The sequence below is a fragment of the Thamnophis elegans genome, chromosome 3 (genome assembly GCF_009769535.1).
Source record: "Thamnophis elegans isolate rThaEle1 chromosome 3, rThaEle1.pri, whole genome shotgun sequence".
Classification (NCBI taxonomy): domain Eukaryota; kingdom Metazoa; phylum Chordata; class Lepidosauria; order Squamata; family Colubridae; genus Thamnophis; species Thamnophis elegans.
In genome coordinates, this window is record NC_045543.1 from 122,429,362 (window position 1) to 122,453,106 (window position 23,745).

At 35.9% G+C, this 23,745-nt stretch overlaps 1 protein-coding gene across 2 annotated transcripts in view; it reads right to left on the reverse strand.

Annotated features, from left to right (window-relative positions):
* MTREX (Mtr4 exosome RNA helicase) overlaps positions 1 to 23,745 on the reverse strand; it is a 40,788-nt gene that overhangs the window by 12,565 nt on the left and 4,478 nt on the right. For both annotated transcript variants that reach the window (XM_032214728.1, XM_032214727.1), the window contains exons 4-19: positions 23,109 to 23,171; positions 22,352 to 22,464; positions 21,321 to 21,495; positions 19,129 to 19,219; positions 18,915 to 19,039; positions 18,239 to 18,337; positions 17,328 to 17,430; positions 17,075 to 17,206; positions 16,293 to 16,372; positions 15,528 to 15,638; positions 14,484 to 14,585; positions 12,853 to 12,978; positions 7,492 to 7,642; positions 5,914 to 6,086; positions 4,236 to 4,304; positions 471 to 599 (exon numbers count right to left, since the gene is read on the reverse strand). In XM_032214728.1, the coding sequence (XP_032070619.1) occupies positions 471 to 599; positions 4,236 to 4,304; positions 5,914 to 6,086; positions 7,492 to 7,642; positions 12,853 to 12,978; positions 14,484 to 14,585; positions 15,528 to 15,638; positions 16,293 to 16,372; positions 17,075 to 17,206; positions 17,328 to 17,430; positions 18,239 to 18,337; positions 18,915 to 19,039; positions 19,129 to 19,219; positions 21,321 to 21,495; positions 22,352 to 22,464; positions 23,109 to 23,171 (1,842 nt within the window). The remainder of the gene's footprint in view (positions 1 to 470; positions 600 to 4,235; positions 4,305 to 5,913; positions 6,087 to 7,491; positions 7,643 to 12,852; positions 12,979 to 14,483; positions 14,586 to 15,527; positions 15,639 to 16,292; positions 16,373 to 17,074; positions 17,207 to 17,327; positions 17,431 to 18,238; positions 18,338 to 18,914; positions 19,040 to 19,128; positions 19,220 to 21,320; positions 21,496 to 22,351; positions 22,465 to 23,108; positions 23,172 to 23,745) is intronic.

A 23,745-nucleotide genomic window follows, 5' to 3' on the forward strand; every position in this document is an offset into this window, starting at 1 on the left:
ATAATAGTTATAAATAGGCATTAATAAGAAAACCACTCTACATTAGAAAATCAACAGCTGTTCAAATCTATCAGATTTGTCTTTAATGCAAGGTTTAAAATTTTAACTTAGTGTGCACACCTATGAAAATAATTTTCATCTACTATACATAATGTAAAAATGCATCCCTTATGGCTCTGATTTTGGAATTATACTTTGATTTTATATTACTTTAGAAGAAGCTATCATTATCTATATTAAAGGCAAGAAGGAAGAATCATTTACTGAAAAAAACAAATATAAGCAAATTATTTCTGAGAGCTCTCTCTCTTTCAGCCAAAACTGATGTCATCCAGCAAAAAGGAACCCTGTGTCCTTTGTTTTTGGAAACAATTTGTATTCAGGGAGAAAATATGTGTTATCACCAAGTTTGCAGACTGTGCCTTTGACATACAGACTCTATTTTCAGTAAGAAGAAGATGACCCATCACCTGCATCTCCCCTTTTTCGTCAGGTTTTGCGGGCTTTGCGGCTTCAGTTGCAGAATTTTTCAGGCTCTCTTTACTACAGTGGAGGAGGACTTCAGCAACATAGAGGGGATCCAGTTCACCAGAGTTAACCTGCGGGATAAGTAAAAGATCAGAAAAAGCATGGAGCTGCTCTTCAATACTAAGTAAATACAAAATCATTAGGCTCCCTGTAACATAGTGGTTCTTTAGGAGGGTAAAAAGTAACACATCCTACATTAGGGGTGTCAAACTTGAGCATCATGTCGCCATCACGTATCACAATGTTTTCTCCTTTGCAGAGCTGGGGTGGGCGTGGCCTGTGTGTGACAAATTCCGGCCTGCAGGCTGCCAGTTTGACACCCCTGTCCTACATGAACAATATAAACATACAATACAATACAATACAATACAATACAATACAATACAATACAATAGCAGAGTTGGAAGGGATCTTGGAGGTCTTCTAATCCAACTCCCTGCCTGGGCAGGAAACCTTATACCGTTTCAGACAAATTTGCTAATTTGATGAGTTCCCCATTTATTCCCTCATTCAAATCATTGATGAAGATGTTGAAGAGTACTGGCCAGAAACAGAGCCTTGGGGTACTCCAGTGCATACTCCCCTCCATGTAGATGTAGTTCCATTGAGGACTACACGTTGAGTGCGGTTGGTCAGCCAGTTACGAATCCATCTAGTAGTGATGCTATCTAACCCACATTCTTCTACTTTATCTAGCAGTAGGTTATGGTCTACCTTATCAAATGCCTTACTGAAGTCCAAGTAAACTATATCGACGGCATTCCTCTACAGATTGAATTTCCCTTTAAAATGAAACCGTTTTTTGCACAATTACAAACGTTTATGTAAAATTTCACTGGTTTCAGCAAAGAGCAGGAGCTTGATTTTTAAGATATATATATGGATTTGCTCTCTAAAAATCAAAGAGTAAGAATTCTTGGCTTCTTAAAAATCTTTTCTATAATTCATAGTTGTTTGGACTATACAACATGTGATATTTCTCCTTCCATCATTCTTCTAGTAAAAGGGAGGATTTATCCAAAGTAGGAAGGAAACTAAGACTTACTCTTAAGTTATATCCAGAATTTGATGAAAGATGTGCTATTTCCAATTAATAATAATGTCCCTATTAAATTTGCAATTGAAACAATTATCATATAGTTTAATTAGATTTTTAATAACCAGTGAGAGTCAGCAGCAAAATGTATCCTTAATTTTACAGAACGTAGTGCCCTAGAACACATTCCTAGCCTAGGAATTGTTTCCATATTGTAACTGAACTATGCTTACATATTTTTCTCTTTGTTATTCCAAGTTTCCACATTTCTATAACTGAATTTTGTCCTAAAATAACTTTTGTTGCTACTGTTAGCTGCGAGTCAGGAATAAATTTTTGTATATCTAAATATCAGATACCTGATTAGTCAAGATGGGAAACAGAATGCTCAACTAGATAAGATTTTGGACTGATCCAGGAGAGATCTTATGTCTTCATAAATAATTAGGAAATTTGTCATAAAACAGTATTTTTCTACTATACCATTAACACACAATTCTTGCCAGTTGGATAAAAGAGCACTAAAGATACTAAGAGCCTTAACTGAACAAAGTGCTTTTAAGATAAAATTCTTCAATTTGTAAGGAACCACTAATTCTTTGTGTTAGTATATATTTTAATAATAGCCAAATTAGATGATAGGATCAAAATGTATCTCCAAATAGCAAGTTTTATGACAATCATGGCCTACTAAGATTAAAAGATTTGAATAAGAAATCAGAGTACTTAAAAAAAGACTTTTGGAAGACACTGTACAGATTTCATATTTTATCATATGTTTCTATGAAATGTCCAGATATAACCAGAAACATATGTTTTGCTTTATTGTTATATTACCAAATAATCAAAGTATTTATTCATAAAAATAGCTATGAATGAGACCATCCTATTCCATTCAAGATACATATAGCAGCTGTTTTAATTTTGATTTCAAAACCTGTGTGCTTACTCATGTTATCTTGAACTGCATTCAAAACGCAGTCCATATGTGCAAAAGCAGCTACACGCCAACTATTTTTAATTGCTGTTTACCCAAAACTTGGAGCAGGCTAACATATGCATCAAATACTCTATGGAAACATGAAGAAGCCAGTATTGGATCACACCATTGCTGTCTGTTGCATTCTCAATGGGAAGCAAAGTACGGTAAGTCATTTAAAATACCCCCAAGGAGTCTATCACTTTCTATTACAATAGATGCTGTGCATAGGCTAAAAGCAAAAGGCAAAAAAAGAGAAGGATTTGTAGTACTTTTAATAGTTCTTTGCATAGTCAGAGGTACTCTTTGTAAGTACCATCCAAAACAGCTAATGTGAATAGAGTTGTAACCTTATATAATCAGCTAACTGAACTGTTAGAAATTTGTCTTAGGGTTATAAATACTCCATTAATAAAATAAGATGCAGTTAGGGATCTGTATCATATTTTACATTCAGACAATTCCTTGCATAGGACAGCCAATTCAAGCAGCCTGTTTCCAGCCCAAAGCACATGTCTTCCACTCAGATACAGTACATGTATGTTTAGTTTGGGCATGGACCCAGGACATGCATATTGTGGTCACTGAGACAGGAAGGAAAAACAACAAATTTGGTGGCAGGAAAGAAAAGACAAGGGGAAACAAGATGCTGGGATGGGTAGGAAGATATAAGCAAATTAGAGGATGATGTGCTTGAATTTAAATGAAACAGGAAAAGGTAAGAAAACGCTGGGAAGCTGAAGCACAGGTGGGTGGCCCATCTGGGTGATGCCATGCTTCAATGCAAGTACAGCAAGAAAGGAAAGGAAGATCAATGAGTGGCCTGGTGCAATGACTATGTGGAGAAGAGGAAAGGAGTGAAGCCCCGGAGTCCTTCTTGCCCTATCTGCCCCTGATAATTTGCCTGGAATTTGTTTCAGTCAAACCTCAGAACCATTAAGAGACTATTGCTTTCCATTTGGTCATACAGTGACCTTCCCAAAACAGGTCAAACCTACCTTCACAATCATACAATGTTTGTTCCCTTGTGTGTATACCCCTTAAAGCAGGGGTGCCAAACACAAGGCCCGCAGGCTGGATCTGGCCTGTGGGGCCATCCTGGAAAATGTAAGGGGCCAGCCCGTGTTGCTTCAGTTCGGCCTACCCAATACGAAGAGGGAACATTCCAGCAGTTTGGGGATTGGCATCAAGCTGGCCACGCCCACCCAGATCAACCACAGCACTGATGCGCCCCTCAATGAAATTGAGTTTGACACACCTGCTCTAGAGGCATGTAAATGAGGGACTTCACTTTCATATTTCAAACTGTGTGTCTGAATAAATCTGCTCATATAGTAATATGATTTTCCTCAGGGAATCAACTGAATATAACATAGCCAATTTTTTACTGCAATTATTACCTGATAATCAGAAATACCAAGAGCCAGGATCAAGAAATTATTGAAGATAATTTTTCTTATTGAAGAAAAAATATAGCTGTAATGCACATACGAGTTCTAATCAATTGAGTGGCACTTGCTTGCTGGTGAAGATGCAGGATTGGGCTGTCAACTGAATATGGCTTCTGCAAGAAATTAGCCTTTACAGTTCCTAATAAAAATGAGCATCTCCTTATGAACTAATGTCTGGTTTTATATTTTTTCTGGTCAGGGATATATTTATTCAAGATTAAGGAAAATCATTTTATCTTACCTTCACATTGGATTTCTTGGAAAAATTAACCACCACTCCCCAGCCAAAGTCATCATCTTCATTTTTCACCTAAGAACATTCAGATATTAAACTTGTATATTATTTTGTATAAGGGAATGCTTTTTATAAAGTAGTTAAATAAAATAATGCTTACAAAAAAGAGAATTGGAAAAGGTATCAGGCGTATTTTGTGTTGTGAAAGTAAAATATGAAATAAAAAATATAATGAAAACAGTAAGAGTAACAACAAAACTTTAAAACAATTTAAATTTAAGAGTTGTTTCTTCAAGGATATCTAATAGTATGGAGAGTGTGAGATGTTCCTATATTAGAGAATGCAGGGACCCAATTTGTGTAATCTTAGGTATGATGAGAACATGAGATGAGAAGTCACTTTAGAGCCAGAGGACCTAGATGACTTTGGGTCATTGTCCTTCTGAAGCACAAATATACTTCTCAGTATCTTTTCAGTTGATGCTCTGGATTACATCCTCCCCCCTAAATTTCCAGTCATAATTTATAAACAATATTAAAAAGTACTGGTTTTTATTATCAGAAGATGACTAGTTAAACTGAAATACATCAAACCATCTATTAGAAAACTGAAAACAAATAAAACAAATACCATATTCTCTAGAACAGCCTAGTAAAATATTCAAAGCATTAAAATAATATTATATCAAAAAAAATAGACGTTATTCAATTACTGATCTTAATAGAAATGGGTCTCTGTTGTGGCCCAGCAGGAGCCGTTGGAGCTGCCACCAGACTCCGACAGCGAGCGGCCCTATGAGTCGGCCCTGGAGGATGTGGAGGACCCTGGACAGGTTTCTGACTCCGAGCAGGGCACAGAGAGACTTGTTGGCCACCAGGTGGCGCCTGAGCCTTGGATCAGTGGAGAGGAGATAAGGGAGAGTGATCCAGAAACCAAAAGTGAGTTGTTCTGGGATGCACGCCGTCGAAGAGCTACTTGGCATCAAGAACAACTACATAATTACAGGAGGTAATTATGCTCAGCTGATGGTCATTAGGCTCCTCTCCAGACTATAAAAAAGACTGCTTGTGCCACACTCTTCCTGCAGAAGTCAACGCTTTGACCTAAAGAGAAACTAACTTGGCAGGCTGGATTGCTGCCAGAGTTTGTCTGAATTGCTGCCAAGGTTTGTTGGCCTTGCTGCCAAGGTCCTTATCTGTTTGTTTACTTGGCTTTCAGCCACCGAGATTCTGGTCTTGTTATTAAAGGACATTCTCATTAAGCGTGTCTCGGCTTTCATTACTGGATAGAGGGGGTCAGAACAGGTCTCTAAAATATTTTCCAATGTACAATAAAAACACATACTTTGTGTAGATTTGCTATACTGAATTTCTGATGTTTTGGTTTTTTTATTGTTACTAAATATAAATTTATTTTAATGGAATCACACTTTAAATTAACTGTCCAAATTGTGAGAATGTTTAGTCATGTCTAACTTCCATTCTGAATAGTCTAATATGTTTCCTGTAACTATGATGGATCTAAGCCATATACTGAATGATTGGTAATTAAGGGTTAAAGTTACAAACTTAGTCACTAAATATATGAAATCACTATGTTGAAGAACAACAATATTTAAAACTTGACTCTGTTTTTCGAAAGTACACATTTTAAAAATGCAAAAGATTACTATTAGAAACTTACTTTTACCAGTCTTCCAGGTTGTAAAAATGGCAAGCAGTACTTTGGTTTATGAATATATTCCTCTATTTCTTTACCCAGTTTAGCAAGTTGCTGTCTAATTTTATAATAGATGATCACATTTTCTTCATTTGGAATTTCAATCTCATTATACTGCTGTTCCAAATTATTAACTTCTGCAAATACATATTGTAAAAAAAAAGGTGTTATATCGAGGACCCAATATTGTAATGAATTATGACTCTGATTTTTCCCAGAAAAAGGACACTATCTACTCATAGAAAAATATCTGTAGGGCTTAGAGACTTTGTTATCTCTTCCATGTCCTTCTCAATATGTCCCAGAACATAAGGAATCTCATAGGGAACAATATGTTTTATGCTGGCTTAAATGCCAAGGGAGGACAGAACAGGATTTATGTTGATGAGAATGTGTGGAGTGGCTATCCTCTATTCTCATTTTTAAAGACCAATTTGCACATTATATTATTAAAATCTTCATGATACTAACATTTATTTGTTTTAATACAACAGGATGCAGAGAACATTGGTATATTTGTCCAAAATGTTCAGGGGAATTAGTGGTAAATTTCAACTTGTTGGTATGCCTTAAAAGGCCTCCAATATTAAGAATATTAATTCTTATATTTTTAAAACAGCAAAATCCAATGAATTTTAACCTGAAGCTCTGCTCAAAGGGTCTCAATTAGGAGATTCCAAGCATATAATAGGGGAACATGTGACTCTTATGTATTGCTGAAATACTGCTGTGCTAGAGATCTTTCCTAGAAGTTTCATGCCTGCATATCAGAATAGGCTGTTTAATGGCCAGACTCTGTAAGATAATATTACCATTATCTTAGCTGAAACTATAAAGCAAACAGGCTGTCCTATTTCAGCTACAGCAATTTTCCCCAGATACAATAATAAGCCCTGTGATCACATTATCTTAGTGGACAAAGTACGATTATCTGTGCAACTAATTCTGCAGACCCCAAGAGATTTTTCAAAAAAACAATTAAAAATGTATAAAACACAACATAATCGTTCAGAGTGGTTCACAAATTACACTAAAAACACACATATAAAAAACCAGAATAAAACAAAACAAACAAAATGCACAAAAGCAAAAATTACTGGAAAAAGTATGCATATTAGACCTTCTGACCTGGAGAGACCTGTGTAATTAAGAAGAGGCCTTGCTTTGTTCCAGTAGTAGTTTATTCAGTTATGTGGGTCTTTGTTCATAGGCAGAGCTGAATTGGTTGTTATTAAACAAATCCATGGGGAGACCCATAAATGGTGCCCTAAATGTGTGGGATAGACTGTAGGGTTGCTCCCAACCTCAAAAACCTGCATGGGAAATCTACTTTGGAACAGTGGGTCATTGTGGTTTAGCATTTATGTTTTATTCAAAGAAAGGAAATAAGAAACTACCGAGTATTCTCCAGCTCTGTGTGAACAGTCATTGTGCTAAATTGCGGTTTTGTAATAGGATAACAATTGCAGCAGAGAACATTGTGGAAGTAAACATTTTAGGACAATTGTACATCAACTTTCAAACTATTAAGTATAAACTTACTTTCAACTACTCCCGGAATAGCTCTGTAATGCTGGAACTGGTAAAAAGATTTTTCTAACATATATTCTGGATTTATTTCTTCCACACGCAGCAAATTTAGTACCATGTTATAGGTCAAATGGAAAGCGCTGTTTAAAGGGTCAGCAGATCCCTAGAAAGAAAAATAAGATTAGATAAATTAGATAGCATAAGGAATTAGAATCATGAAAGATTTTATCTAAGGACAGAAGTTATCTCCCTATTTTAAATACCGTATTTTTCGGAGTATAAGACACACAGGATAAGATGCACCAAGGTTTTGAAGAGGCAAATTAAAAAGAAGTTTTTGCACTCAGCAAAACCTCCAAAAAACGGCCCTTTTTCTGCGAAAACCGACCCCTTTCTTCCTATAAAAGGCATGAATAGCCTTTAAGAGGCTTGTAGAGTGCTCCTGGGGCATGAGGGCCAAAAATGAGCAAAAAACAACCTGTTTTGAGAAAATGGACCTGTTTTGTTTTTTTTTGTCAAAAAAGGAGATGATAGCCTTTAGGAGGCTTATAGAGTGCTCCTGGGTGCTTTGGGGGGGGGGGCAAAATTGAGCAAAAAAGGCAGTTTTTCACTAATTTCTGCCTTCCTCAGCCCTCAAAAGTTCTGAAAGCCTCCTAAAAGCTATGCACTGCCATTTTGGTGAATGAGGCGGGGTTTTGGGAGGCAAAAAATGCTGTATTCAGTGTATAAGTCACACCCAGATTTTCAGCCTCTTTTTTGAGGGAAAAAGGTGCATCTTATACTCTGAAAAATTCAGTAATGCCTCAATGAATACAACTTGTGCCTAGTAAGAACTCTGCCAAACATTTCAGATGTCATATAATTCCAAAGTAGGTCTAATAGGCAAACCTGCATACATAGGGAATCCTCTCAACATGGAAGACGAAAATTCCATAGATTCCCATCTCTATCTCTAACCCTCCCAACAATGATACAGACCATAAGTATGGCAAACATGTTGATTTTAAAAAAACATAGCAAATTATTTTTGCTATTATTACTGAAAGCCATCATTACTATATTCCTCAGTCTATTTTTTCTAGCAGGGAAGATTTTTTGTTTGTTTAGAATCTTTAGAAGATAGTAGAAAGTAATTTCCTTAGCGACAGTGGGGTTGTCACTTTGGGCAGCTGAAGTACCAATGGCTCAGAAGGGAGAAGCATGATGATTTAGAGCCACTTTTTCTTTAGGAACCTGTATCTAGGTTTCTATTGGTAGGTTGTAGTGCTTGCAGGCTCTCCAGTACTGAACAGGCAATCTATACAGCCTAACACATAAGCAATCACTGTTTTAAAGATACAAGAGGAAAGTACCATCTTGCCTGGCCCCTACAAAGCCTCTTAGAAGGCGCTGCCTCAAAAATGTCACACACCATTGACTCATATCTAGAGGTTAGGGGTGGGTGAGGATTCTCAAAGTTATATTTTCTCTGATGGCTCTATTTTTTCTAAGCAGCTAAATGTAGAGAAGAATTATTGGAGGAGGGGGAAATGGCTCTTACGGTTCCTAGAGCATTATTGTCACACAACCACTTTAGCTTTCTAAGAAGGCTCATAAAATTCAAGCCACCAATCACTTCCTAACATTTTTACATTTTGCCTCAAGCCCTATCAGAGGTTTTAATGATTTTGTCAGGAAATATGTACCAGCTTTCTTAGACTGAAAACCATGAGCTGAAAGGAAATCCCAATGACAGATGCAATGACATTCTTTTAAATAAGATTTACATGGTCAATGCTTTAGCAAGACAACAGAACCCATCTCCCAAGCTGTGTCAACGTATGGTCCAAACAACTCCTACAGCAATTTCCCAGATATCTGGTGTTAGTCCATCAGGATGTTAACAAATTGTATAAGGTCATAGGTTTTAGACCAGACTCAATGCATTTCTTGGCCCATGAAAGAGCACCTCTGTCACATTCAGACTCCAATGGCAGAAATTAAAGGCAGATTACACTCCGATAGTAGAGAACCATCCAGGAAGAAAGATTCATGTGAATCATTCATTAGCTTTATTGTCAACAGGGTATCAAATGTATACACAGAATCTTGAAAACTGAGTAAGCCAAAATCCTAGCATTCATTTATTAAGGAATTCATTGACAGGGCATCTGAAAGGCATGTGAATCCCCTTTTGCCAGAATCCAAAATGTTAAGGGCTAGTTATCATTTTCTAGATAAGACTGACCCTGAAAACACATCTGCTTATTGTTAAGTGTGTTTTGAAATACGGGCCATTTCTTTTCCAGTCCTAGAATCATTTCCAGAGATTATCTTTATAGCAGCTATGTTAGAGGAAGTCCTGGTCAAAACTAAAGTAAAACAGAGAGGCTTCTTGTCAGGATCAAGCTACAGGCCCAGCAGCTGCTCAGGAACTATCATTTTTCTGTCACATACCATGTTGACCTAAAGCAGAAGTGGGGAACTGTGGCTCCTTTATGACTTCTGGACTTCAACTCCCAGAATTCCTGTGCCATGCTGGCTCTGGAATTTTGGGAGCTGAAGTCCTCAAGTCATATAGGACCCATCGTTTCCCACCCTGGTTAAAGCATTAATCTTTGAAGATCCAATAGTATGGAGACATCTTTGTCTACTTTCCTAGCACTAGATCCTCAACATATATTTTAAAAAAAGGTGCTCTGTGTAGGTAGATCTGCTCTTGAAGCAAAAATTGTGAGAATTGATCAGATCAGTGTCAAAAAACAAATATAACAAACCTGATCAACTGGCCCATAACACAGAGTTTTCTGGACCTTGGTTCACTCAAGCATCTACAAGAAGAACATCCAAAAATCAAACACAAGGCGCTTAAGACCCTCTGCAATCCTTTAAATGGCAGATACTCAAGAACCTGACTAGTGATTCTCAAAAGTGTTTTCCTGAAATACCAGAGATCTCTAGAAATCCACCAAATGGCTCACCTCAGACACCCTATATTAATAGGGCATAGACTGTTCCCTAACTGTGCAAAGGGTCAGTTGGCCAGAGTCTGCTTACCACTTCAGTGCTCATGTTAACAAGTCAGATAAATTCCTAATTTTATCTAACTTGCCCATCTAACACTGAATCCTTAAAGGCACACTAAATATCTCTACAATGCCACTATAGACAAAGGAAGCGATCACAGGCATGCTGCTTTTCTTTCTTGAAATTCTCAATATTTTGCAAGATGCTTTCTTAAAATATAAAATTAGCTGTCTGGGATTTTTTTTAACAAAATGGTTTAAAGAAAACCATCAGAACACTAAATACTGTACCACTGCTGAATGCCAAGTCATCCTCTCCTGCCAGATATTTCATGCCAGACTCTGGCTGGCAGGTCACATCCTTTGACAAACTGAGGTCTGTTAAGTTTTTCAAAGCCTGCCCACACATGCAATGTTTGGAAACATATGCAGATGAGTTAATGTAAAACCAGGCAAACCTGCAATTAGGTCTGGGAGTTCAACTGATATTTATACATGGAGCCTCTACAGTAGCACAGATTCCAGCTTATTTGAAGACTTGTGCCTTCATCTTGCAATAAATGGGCCAGAAGATGACTTTCAACGACAAATTAATCAGAAGGATAAATGGAACAAAATAAACAGTAAAACACAAAGTAAAACAAAACTTCCTTAGTGTTCTTCATCAAGACCAGCAACTATCTGTCTGAATATCTGTTGCAACGGCACTGAGGACAGCATTACCAACCGTGATCTGAAGGGATCACACAGCAATGTTTAATTCTCAGTTTCAGGATCCTAACCTAGATCATTATAATGCGATCTAATACGTTTAGGATCCTAGCATACATTTCCAAGACATTCCTAATTAGAGAGATACTTTTCTGAACTACAGCATGTTTTTACAATAATAAATATGCAAAAAAATGCAAACAGTTGGGCACAGGAATGCAATAAAAAGTCAGCTGGTACTTGTACAAATTTTCCAGATTATTAAAGAAATAATGAAAACGGTGCTGCTTTTGCCTAATTCTGGAACTCCGAATTATGTGCCTTATCAGGAAATTAGTCTTGAAAATTAGCTTTTGAGTTGACCTTCCTTGAAACAAAGCTTATTAGGAAAAAATAATGCTCTAGTGACTAGTACTAAAATTTCTAAGCTATAACTAAAACATTACATTATAATACAGGACAAAGAATTTGTAGAATACCATGCTCTTCAGCTATCATAGCCAAGAATATACTTTATGTTAATACCAGAATGAATTACTGTCACTGCATGTTTCTATATGCACTATTGCTGTATGTTAAAGGACAGTATGCCATTCATTCACATGAGAAGAAAAAATATTACAAGATCTACTCAGTAGTTTAAACATAATTATTTTAGGCTTACAGCAACAGCATATCTATTGGCATTGTGAAATGAATCACCTATTTTCGGTCCTTGTACCCAATAAAATAATTAATGAATTTATCTTTTCTCTTCTGGTGGGAATGACAGGCCAGTATTTAATGTATATGTGATAAGCTATATATTTCCCAATTTTATCATGGTGTGCATCTTATATCTGTTGCAATCAAAGAGACAAATGGACATCAAGAAAAACGGCAAACTTACAGAACAGAAAGAGGGCAGCAATTTTAATTATGAACTGCCTGTTCTGCATATGATGAATGCATATTTATGAAACAAAGGCTCTGGTTTGTTTATACTACTCCATATCCTCAATCAAAACTCCCCACAATGATCCACAAAATATGCTGTGTTATTTCATACTATTTTAAATGAAAGGAATAATAATCCAAGTTATTTGATTTAAAAAATCACCTTAACTATGTGTTCAGTTCATTGGAATGTATTCTATAAACCTACACGCACAACTCAGCATTTTCAGTTCATGCAATATGACATGCCAATCAGTAACTGCTAACAAATATTTGATTGTTTGAAACCTAGAGTGCCTCAGATTAAAAACAAAGCTGTAATAACTTACATATTGATCACATGTCATAAGTATACTTGAACTGGGCCAAAAGAGAAACAAAATGAAACTTAGAACATTTTTGATAGAAACTTTAAAATTTGAATGCAATCAGTACTAATGCAAATGAGCATGCTGCATGGTAAAATTCTAGGGATGCCAAATCAGAGCAGATCTTAACCCACAAATGTAATCCATATTGTTCTGACTTAAATAGGCCTGGCCTGTATCCATAACAAGATAAATTACCCCCCCGTTTCAGAAGGTAAAGTTCCATAAAAATAAAAGCTATTCCTGAATTACTTCAGACCAGACTACAGCATTCCAGGAATGCATTAGGCTATTTTGCATTTAATTACGTTTCTCACACATTTTCAGAACTTTCTAATCAGACATCAAAATACCTTTAGAAGTTGTTTTCCAATTGTTGGACTCATCTTTTCATCCACCATTAAAATGACTATTCCTCGATCATCCATGCCTCGGCGGCCAGCACGGCCAGACATCTGAATGTATTCACCTGAGGAAATCTGAAAATATAAAGAAATTAAGACAAAATACCAATGCACCCTCTACCACTATCAATACATTATATCTAACATAATATAGTAAAATAATTCACATCTTAAAGCTACACTGTATAGTTTCTCTCTCAAACTCTTCTAATTAGAGCTGGACAGATGAGTCCATCTTCTGGTGAACAACAAGATGCTACCCAGTAAATCTGGCTATTGGAAGCACAGCAACACTGTAATACAGGATATTCCCAAGGTGCGTGAGAGCAAGTCTTACAATACTGGGACCAAAAGCCACATCTGTGGATACGATCATGGCTACTTAAAACTAGATGGCTCCATCCAGATGATTGCCCCATAATGCCTATTTAACAGCATTGATGCTGATATGGTGGTTAACTGAGCATCTTTCCTTATCAAAGTATTGTGGTGATACATAGAGGTTGTCTGTGGATGCCCCCATGTTTTCTGCAACAAAATATTACTCCTCTCCCTTTATTGTATGTTTGGGATAGATTCTTAGAGCCTTTGCACAGTCAGGTTTCTAACAAGGCTATCTTCTAGGATGGACTGGACTCATTGGGAAGCATTATTTTGTGCATGAAATAGGGAACTGGTTTTGTTATCATAAACTCCAATGGAAATTGTACTCATCTCCTCTAAGAGTGCCAGAAGATACTCAATTCTACTTGCTGAGATTAAGGCAGCAATCCAGGTAAGAATATTGATCAATACCTGAAGGGAGTGTTTCTTAAGATTGTGAGTACCAAGCTAGAGGCCTTATAAGGGAACAATAAATAGCCTGAGGTAAAAGTGTCACAACCCTGAATACATGGGTCTACCCATCTATGCAGCATATTTTCAACTGATCCTTTCACCAGCCTGCCTTTAGGAAATCCAAGAAGTGAGAGATTCCTGATACTGGAGTCACACCTTTCTGGGTTTTAGGCCATGGTTCAAAGTTGTTTTATCAATCAATAAAACCAGTTGCCTGAGGTCAGGATGATCAAATGGACTTATGCATAAAAAAGTGAAAGATAAATAAGTCCAACAGAAAGCAAATATAGGGAGATACATGTCACTGTCTGTTAACAAAGGAAAACAATTCAGTACCAAATTATCCTGTCCCCCAGCTTACATTTTCTGATTGCATTGGATTGCAATTTCTGTAACACCTACTATGCATATTCATTGGTACTGGCTGGTTGATGGTTAATTACAACACATTTCAAGATTCTTAAATTAACAATTAACAGTGAAATGATAGGTATACTTCATTCTGGTATTTTATAAGGTCTCCCTGCTTTTCTAATATGGACACATGATTGCATGTTTACTAGATGTGAACAAAACTGAAAATATTCCAGATTTGGGATAGATAAATTTCAACAACCCCTGTGCACAGAATTTATATATTCCAGGTCTACCCCATATCAATACGCATGGTCTATATCCAGACAGGACACATCCATGCAAAGACAGTTCACATAGATCATGTTTCCCATCTTCCCAATGCTTACCCATCGAAAATCTTTCCCATCGTACTTCCGGGCACTTGTAAACAGCACGGTCCTTGCTGGCATGTTTATTCCCATAGCAAAAGTCTCTGTAGCAAATAAGGCCTAAGTGAAGATAGCAATGTATTTTAAAAAATCATTACCAGATACTAAAGTACCCAGATTCAACTACATAGTTTAAAGTCATAAGTAAGAAAAAAGCAGATAACTAACAAATTCTCAATGTACAATTAATTTGTATAAGCAAAAGTAAAGGGTCCCCTCGCACATATGTGCTAGTCATTCCCAATTCTAGGGGGCAGTGCTCATCTCCGTTTCAAAGCCGAAGAACCGGCGCTGCCAGAAGACGTCTCCATGGTCATGTGGCCGACATGACTAAATGCTGAAGGTGCAAGGAATTCTGTTACTTCCCACTGAAGGTGGTTCCTATTTTTCTAGTTGTATTTTTACATGCTTTTGAACTGCTAGGTTGGCAGGAGCTGGGACAAGTAACAGGAGCTCAAACCACCAAACTGCCGAACTTTCTGATCGACAAGCTCAGTGTCTTAGCTACTGAGCCACCACATTTCACAATATAGGCCTGAACTAAAAGGTATTTGTTATTCTTTATTAGTCAGATGTCTCTGTATTAAACACACAGATGTACACACTTGGTGTTCAGCACTCTTTCATTAATGAGTTTTTTGCATGAGAAGGTAATTAGTAAGTGAACTCCTCTATACTTTCAAAAGTATTTAAGGTAGACAAAGCTGTCATACGTTACGTGAACACCATATGTTTTAGTAGGAAGTTCATCAAAAGACCCAAAATTACTGGTTCTTCACCTCTACTCAGCCACTATTCATTATTTTGAACCACTTTAAAATTTTATTTGAAAAAGAGACTCACTAAGTTCGGGTATAATGTTGAGACTATATGACTATATCATAAAACCCAGCACAACACAATAAAAATTAAATTTTTCTGACCGAATTTAGATGTGAAAATGTGTACAGAGACTCACATACTGAAAATGGTGTATTACAGTAAAGGGTTGAAAGTACATACTTTTATCAGTCCTTCAGAGAAAAGAATTTCTATGGTTTCCTTCAAAATAGGAAGTAAGCCCCCATGATGGATTCCAATACCACGTTTTAAAAGTGGAAGCACATGTTCAACCTGTATGTCCAAAAAAAAGAGATGAATCTTATTCCATATTTTACTCATTTAGCACTAGGATTAAAACAGATGTGGAAAATTACTTCGTGGTGGCAATATCACAGATATTCAAATACTAATATACTAATCTCAAAAGAAATAAGAAGGCTCTAATGTTTGATTTCCCCAACTGATTCTTCTGTTAAAGCCATCAAATATACAAAAGCCAAATCTTAAAAGACAGGAGTGTTCAAAAGGTAAAGCCAACATTGCAACAAGTCCAAATGACATATCGAAGTTTCAGAAAAATCTAACATGTTAGAAGAAAATAAACAGAATGGCACAGAAATGAGTCCTTACATCTACAGAAGGCCCTTTGATAAGGTTGAAATCAGGGAGAAGATGAGAAGGGAAAGCATTTTTGTTAATTAGGGCAAAGCACTCAAATAGGAATTTTGCAAAGGTTACAGAAGTGTAGCACTAGCATTAACAAAATATTAAAACAGACATCACTTGTGGAAGGCTCAGTGCAGCTGCTTGCAAGGCTTTTTTTCCATTTGTCTCAGCATGTATTCGCATGTAGTTCCACAATTCCATTAGTGTTGTTGGAATTCAACTACCCTCAAAACATGCATGTACAGCTAGATACAAACTCATGTATCTTTAAGCACTCACTTGTGGGAGCTTCTTGTCTTCATCAGATAAACAATCGATTGCATTGTTAAACACTTCCTCAACCATCCTTTTTTCTTCATCTGAAAGACAAAAGGATATGAACAAATCTTTTTCCTTATTCTTCAGAACAGCCATGTTTATAACGAATATCTAACAAGAAATTTGTTAAAAAGATACACTAAAAATAAATTAACTGAGATATTAGACATATATTGAATAAGCTGATAATAAATTTCTTCTCACTATAATGGACATATATTTTTCTGGGAGTTTTTTGTAGAGTATCTCGTAACAAGTTACAGAATTTTTTTTTAAAGTCAAAATAAATTAAATATAATAGTTCAAGTAAATTTGTATTCGGTAAAACTGAATTTATTAACTACATTTAAGAAAGAACTCACTGGCCAATTGAACCTATTTTGACCGTTTCCCTCTTAAATACTACTAAATATATTTATTTCTTCTCTATGTATTGCTTATTTTAAAATATCCTCTAGATTCTTGAAAACAAACTGTGATATAAAATAACCACATTCTAAAAAAATGTTTTAAGAAGGTGGCCAGTATTATAAGAAATATGACACTAAGAGGGACCGAGGCAAATTTCAAAAGCAGATCTTAGTACATCGTTTGTCAAATGAAAGGGGTAAAGAAAGTTATTGGGGGGGTTCTAGCTTTTTGACTAGAGACCACATATCTGTTTAGATTCTAGTCACTAAAAAGTCAATAATAATGAACATTGATGAAGAATAAACTAATATTTAGAAGTGAGTAGAACACACCTGTGTTGAAATCCAGTTTTGTCATTTGAAGTGCATAGGCTTCACAATCTTTCTTACTGAAACTGAATATAATTACTGGTTGGAAGTTTCTTTCCATGATCATCTTTACAATCTTAAATACATTTGAGGGACCTATGAAGATAGCAATGCCAGCAAATATTTTAGATTTTGAAGATGAAAAGGTGACAGTTTCTTCACTTTAACTTCAAAAACAACACCTGGAATATAATTATCTGACAAAATTTATACCAACCTTTGGTTCCTCCTTTCCTGCCTTTCTGGTCTCCTTTGGCTAAATCACCTGCATCTCGAAGTACCTGCATGGCCGTATTAAAATTATCTTCTCTAAAATCACCCTGGAAAGCAAAAGCAAATTTTAGTTACAGGTTGGCTTCATTTAGTGACTGCCCTATTCAGCAACCATTCAAAGTTAAAATGGTGCTAAAACATAAATCCACTGCTTCCATTTATGATCTGTCCTTGAAGGGACAGATTGAAGGGTCCTTCATTCACATGATCACTATTAAAATCAGTGTTCATTGTTCTGCCTGGTTTTTTTTCTCCCCTTGCAGAGTAGAGAGATTGGAGAGGAAGGGATTACAAATGATTAAACTCTGGGTTGCCAGCACTACCACACTGTTTTCTTTGTGTATAATCCATTATGTGCTTTTTTACTCTCTTGTAATCCCTTCTCCTCCAATGAATGTAAATACATCATTAATTCCCTTCTTCATAATTATCCAAGCGCCAAGGTGAATATTCCGAAGGGTGACTAGAATTGATTCAACAAAATAGTAAGCATCTTAGTGTTTATAGAATTTCCATGTACTTTCTTCTTCTTTTCTAGCACTTGGCCCTGATATTTATCAATAAATTAGAGAGATCGTATAAGTAAAAGTTTGTTCCAGTGGTTAAAGCAGCATGCCAGAAACCAGAGCACTATGGCTACTAGTCTCCCCCTTAGGCATGAAAGCTGTCTACATTACTTTGGGCTGGTCATCTTCTCTCAGCCAAATCTACCTCAAAGGTTGCCGTTATGGAGAAAATGGGAAGAGGAAAGAGTATCAGGTATGTTTGTCATTTTGAATTATTTATAAAAATAACAGTGAGATAAAAGTAAATATAAATAAATAAATAAAAATTCAAAGAAACATAGTTTCTTACATTTTCATCAACTACAAGGTGAAGTCCATCTCCCCCTGCTGGAAAAATATAATGTTGCAAAGGAGTTGGTCTGTAATCGGTGTAGATCACATGGCAAGGCTGGTAAAGAGAAAATAAGTTATTTAAAAATATTCTGTATGCTTTTAATATACAATATAGCATGTATTTACAATTCATAATTTCAACATTTATCCAAAGGAAGATACCTAAGGCTGATAGCAGGACTCTGCAATCTAAGTTAATCATAAATCACAAATTCTCATGTTTGGAAAATGTGTATTCTTTTGTGTCTTATACAACTCTATTTTTACTTTTTTATTTTTTTCTAATTGCCAGTCTTATCACTTAATAAATAATTCACTAGAAAAATCAGAAATCAAAAATATAAATCCAATAATACACATTAGAGGAAGTTAAAACTAGGTTGAAATAATCTACTGAACTTAATTCAAGTTATTTTTACGTAAACAAACCTAGGATATCCCTATATGTAGACATAGTTATTTCTGTTCTCATTTGCCATGTGTACTGAACTAATCAGCTTGTTTTGTATCAATCTTGTAGCTGATGTCCTCAACATGATTCCTCCCCCTTTGGTTTTTCAAAGCTAATTCTCAGCCTACCAATTGGGTTAACATCACTGTTGCATATAAAGGTGAAGAAAAAGACATTGTACCTGTTTGTGAAGGTGACATATCCATTCAGCAAACTGGCGTGCATTTGGAATAGTGGCAGAGAGAAACACATAGTGAACATTATCAGGGAGCAAAATAATGGTTTCTTCCCATACCACACCACGTTCTAGAAAACAAAAATTCACGGGACAGCATCATGTTCATTGTACTTCTACAGACAAAAACTCAATACATAAATATGTAAATTTATAGTACCTGAATTTCTCATGTAATGAATCTCATCAAATATAACCCAAGCAACTTCACGCATAACCTCAGAACCTCTATAAAGCATACTTCTCAAAATCTAAAGAGAAGAAGAAATGAAAATGATCTTTTAAACATTGTAAGCAAGGAGCCAAGCATTTTTGGTTGGATCTGCCCCTCACAAAGACCTCAAAAAATATGTTTGGGAAGATACTTTACTTACATCATCAGGCAGATTTTAAACTAAATGTGGAGAGGAAGGAAATCAATAAGCAGAAATACACTCTAAACATAAATCCAAAGGCAATAAAAACTAAAACAAGTAAGGAAGCAGTGAGAAGGAAAGTACAGCAGGGACACTTAGGAATGGCAGTGTAAAAAGGCTCAGAGGATGGAGAACATATGGAAGACATTTGAAGTCCTAGTAGACTGGGGGGAGGGAGAAAAATATGACAATATTCATAAATTGAATCTGGTAAGATTTATCAGCTTTCGAGACCACATAAAAATTCAGAGTGGCTTATAATTTATAAAAGAATATATGTTATAAAAGAAAGACAAACTTAGCTGGACAAAACACCACCAGTAATAATTTTAAAAAACTCAACCCCCCCCCCACCCCCCAACATCTGAACCCAAGGCTGGAAACAGAGCCAGGTCTTCAGAGGTTTATAGAACATCTGAAAGGTAGAAACCATATGTATCTTAGGGGGATGCTATTCCAAAGGGCAGGGACAGAGACATAGACACAGAAGGCATGCTCCCTATGTCTCACAAGATGACAACATATAACTGTAATATGTAGCTGTACCCACTTTGTTCAATTGTATGGATGGCCAGAAACCACTGAATCACCTCCGGGAGGGACAGAACTCATTATTGGTTATAGTTTTTTTTGAAAAGGAACTTATCTATCAAAAGGGGATGAGGGGGATGGAATCATATGTAAACAATGGTTTACATTGTACACCAAGAATGAAAATCCTGCTAAATGAATCTGGATGAATAGTAAAGAAAAGGGAGAAAAAAACAGCACTTAGGTCATCCTACAGGCTACCCAGAAGATATAAATAAACATTTTGCAAATCAGATGGTCAAACTATCCAGGAAACATGCATTGTGGTAATGGGGATTGCAACAATATTGATATCAACCAAGACTCAAGTTGTTGCATGGGGGATATCCACAGGTTCCTGGCATACCTTGCACTCAACCTCATTATCTAAAAGATGGAAGATGGAACTAAGGGAGCAAAGTATGCAGGACTTACTGCTTACTAACAGGAAAGAAATGGTTGAGGAACTTGTAGGAAACATGGGAGAGAGTAACCATACAATCCTAGATCACATTGCAGGTAAGGAAGCTGTCAGATTAGTGTTCAATATCTCAAGAGAGTTGAATTCCAGAAGTTTAGAGAAAAAAGGAAGGATTCTATGGATAAAAATCCTGAAAGAAAAATTCTCAAAAGAAAAAAAATGGGAAGAAGCTGATGAGATCAGCATGGCTGTATAAATAATTCTTTGATAAATTGAGAAATGAGATGAAGTTTTTAAAAATAGAGGAGCATATCGCAAAGGCAGAGTATTAGGAAATAGTCAGAATCTGTAAGGATAGGGTCAAGAGCTGAGATTTGCAAAATTAACAGAAAAAGTTATTTAGACATAGGCAGAACAAGAGGAAAAGTCAAGAAAATGTCAATTTGACGATTGAAGAAGTTAGTGATTGACAGCAGGGAGAAGGCTGAACTGACTGAGTCCTATTTTGCATGCATTTTTTCAAAAGAAAAAGTCCGATTTGTCAGAAGCTGCATCATGTGGGGCAAAAGAGAAATGGTCAAAAGAGGTAAGGAAAATGGTAAAAACACATTTGCTTCTGCTTTGAAGGAATTAAAGTCACTGGTGCTGGATGAATTATATCCCAGGAGCTAGATGAATTGATAATCTAGAGCAAATCTGATAATCATAATAGAATGCATCAGATAAAAATAATCTTCAATTCCATATCCAAGTCATACATATTTATTATTAAACAAATTTTACCAAACTCACACATGACGACTCCAGGTGAATTACAGTATTGTTAATATAGTAAACAATATGGGACTTAGACTGAATCATATGGTATGAAATTCAATGTTTTGTATAAGCAGATACATAGAGAAGCCAAAAACTAGCACAAGAAAGTTTAACAATCAGACCTACCTCTGTGGTCATTACAAGGCAAGATGCTGTAGGATTGATGGTGACATCCCCAGTCATTAAGCCAACATCCTGAAATTCTTCATACATCTCACGATATTTTTGGTTACTAAGAGCTTTAATAGGACTGGTAAATATCACCCGCTGTTTTTCTCTTAAAGCCAAAGCAATGGCATACCTGTATTAATATGCAATATTCATTATATATTCATACACTTTGCAATATATTTCTACTGTTGATATGAAATAATTGCACAATCTGCAGAAATTTACATTTTGTTTATTATGAAATCCAATATTTTCTGGTAATGTAGCAATACGAGAACAAATAATAACACATACGAGGTCTGTTCTTATTATGAAATAAATATAAGAGTAACAAGTAGTGTGCATAGCATTCAAGCTCAAATTTGAAAAAACTGTTCCAACTTTACTACTGGTCAGAGCACTGTCAATAAAGTAAAAACATCTGATGTTGAGCCCAAACCATTTCTATTTTTGAAACATTTTATACAGTCTTAATATTAACTCACTCTATGCCACTCAATAGGAAAACTAAACTTGGATCTCTCCAGATCCAATCCAATACTATCCTAATTACAATATTCCAATGTTAGGATTCTTGAATATTTTATTTCTTCAAGCAATACATGCAATATTATAATAGTACTAAATGTTTGAAAAGAACTGTGCATTTCATAAATCTGACAGAAATGTAACACTAAAACAAATTTCAAGGACAAAAATGGTATGCTAATCTGTACAGCAAACTAATTTTAAAAAAGAATTAAACATCTGCCAATAATTACTCCATGTTCCCATAACTCTAAATCATTTTCTCTTCACTCCATATTGTCAGTTATTGATTTAATAAGGTTAGAAATAAAAAAACTAACTTCACATTAAATATGTATATAAAAGTATAAAAATAAAATGGAAATATAATAAATGCAGAAAGTTAATTTATTTTACCATTACTTTACTCAAGGAGAGAATTTAGTGTTTATTTTTAAATCCATCAGAGAGCTACTTACTCTGCACAAACAGTTTTTCCTGCTGAGGTATGAGCAGATACTAAAACAGACTGATTATTATCCACACACAAAATAGCTTCTCTTTGAAAAGCATCAAGAATGAATGGATATTCCTAAAAAGAAAAGAAAAAGTTTATATAAATTCCAGAACTGATTGTAAATCAGCACAATTCTTTTCCATTTATATATTAGACTGTATTGGATTTTCTTTAAAAAAAACTTCACAATTATGTGGATATTCTGGAAATTATTATCCTCAGCAATCACAAGGCAAAAGACATTAATGTGATGGAGAAAGTAATGGTCTAAGAACAACTGATAGACAGTTGATAACCACAGTTATCTTTGCCCCTCCTTTTGGAACCAAACTGCAAAAGAAATATCTTTAAAACACAAGAATTTTAATTTATAAAAGGTCTTTAAAATCTTTGCTGGAAGAATTCTCTTGTAGATGTATTAACACTATACATTCAATATAAGTGCAGAATTGGATAATCAGTGGAATTAATGTGCCCCCAGAATCAACTGAAATTGTGTGACCCACATTTAGCTATCTTCAAGTTAAATAAGCAGAGAAATTCCAATACTGTTTTATTCAAATCAGTTTCAACTATTAAAATGATGGATATTCGCATCTCAACTTCCAGATAAAACCCAAAAAGATATTTATATCTAAGCAAATAACTGTTGTCTTACTTTTGTCCATTCTTCCCTATTAGCTATGCAGTTTGAGAAATAAGATGTGTAAATTACAAACCTTTGCAGCTTTTCCAGTTCTTGCCTTTAGGGCTACGAAGTCCATATCTGCAGGAAGAGCAACCTAGTAAAAAAAATATTTTCCGGTCATTTATATTATTTTCCAGTAATAATGTTCCTACTGTGTTTCCTGAAAATAAGACAGGGTCTTATTTTCTTTTGACTTCCAAAATAAGTGCTTGGCCATATTTTCAGGGAGGTCTTATTATTTTTGAGGTGCAGGAGCCGGCGAGCATGGTCACCTCATGGCTGCTGCTGTGCTGCAATATTTTCAGGGGAGGGCACATGCACTCAAAATAGCAATAGCAGTTAGACTTATATACCGCTTTATAGGGCTTTCAGCCCTCTCTAAGCGGTTTACAGAGTCAGCATATTGCCCCCACAATCTGGGTCCTCATTTTACCCACCTCAGAAGGATGGAAGGCTGAGTCAACCTTGAGCAGGTGAGATTTGAACCGCCGAACTGCAGATAGCAGTCAGCTGAAGTGGCCTGCAGTACTGCACTCTACCCACTGCGCCACCTCAGCCCAAAAGCCCGATTGGGCTTATTATCTGGGGAGGTCTTATTATCAGAGAAACAGGGTAATGTTCAAAGCAGAGTACATAATGTTTCCTCCTTCCATTTCTGACCCCTCCAA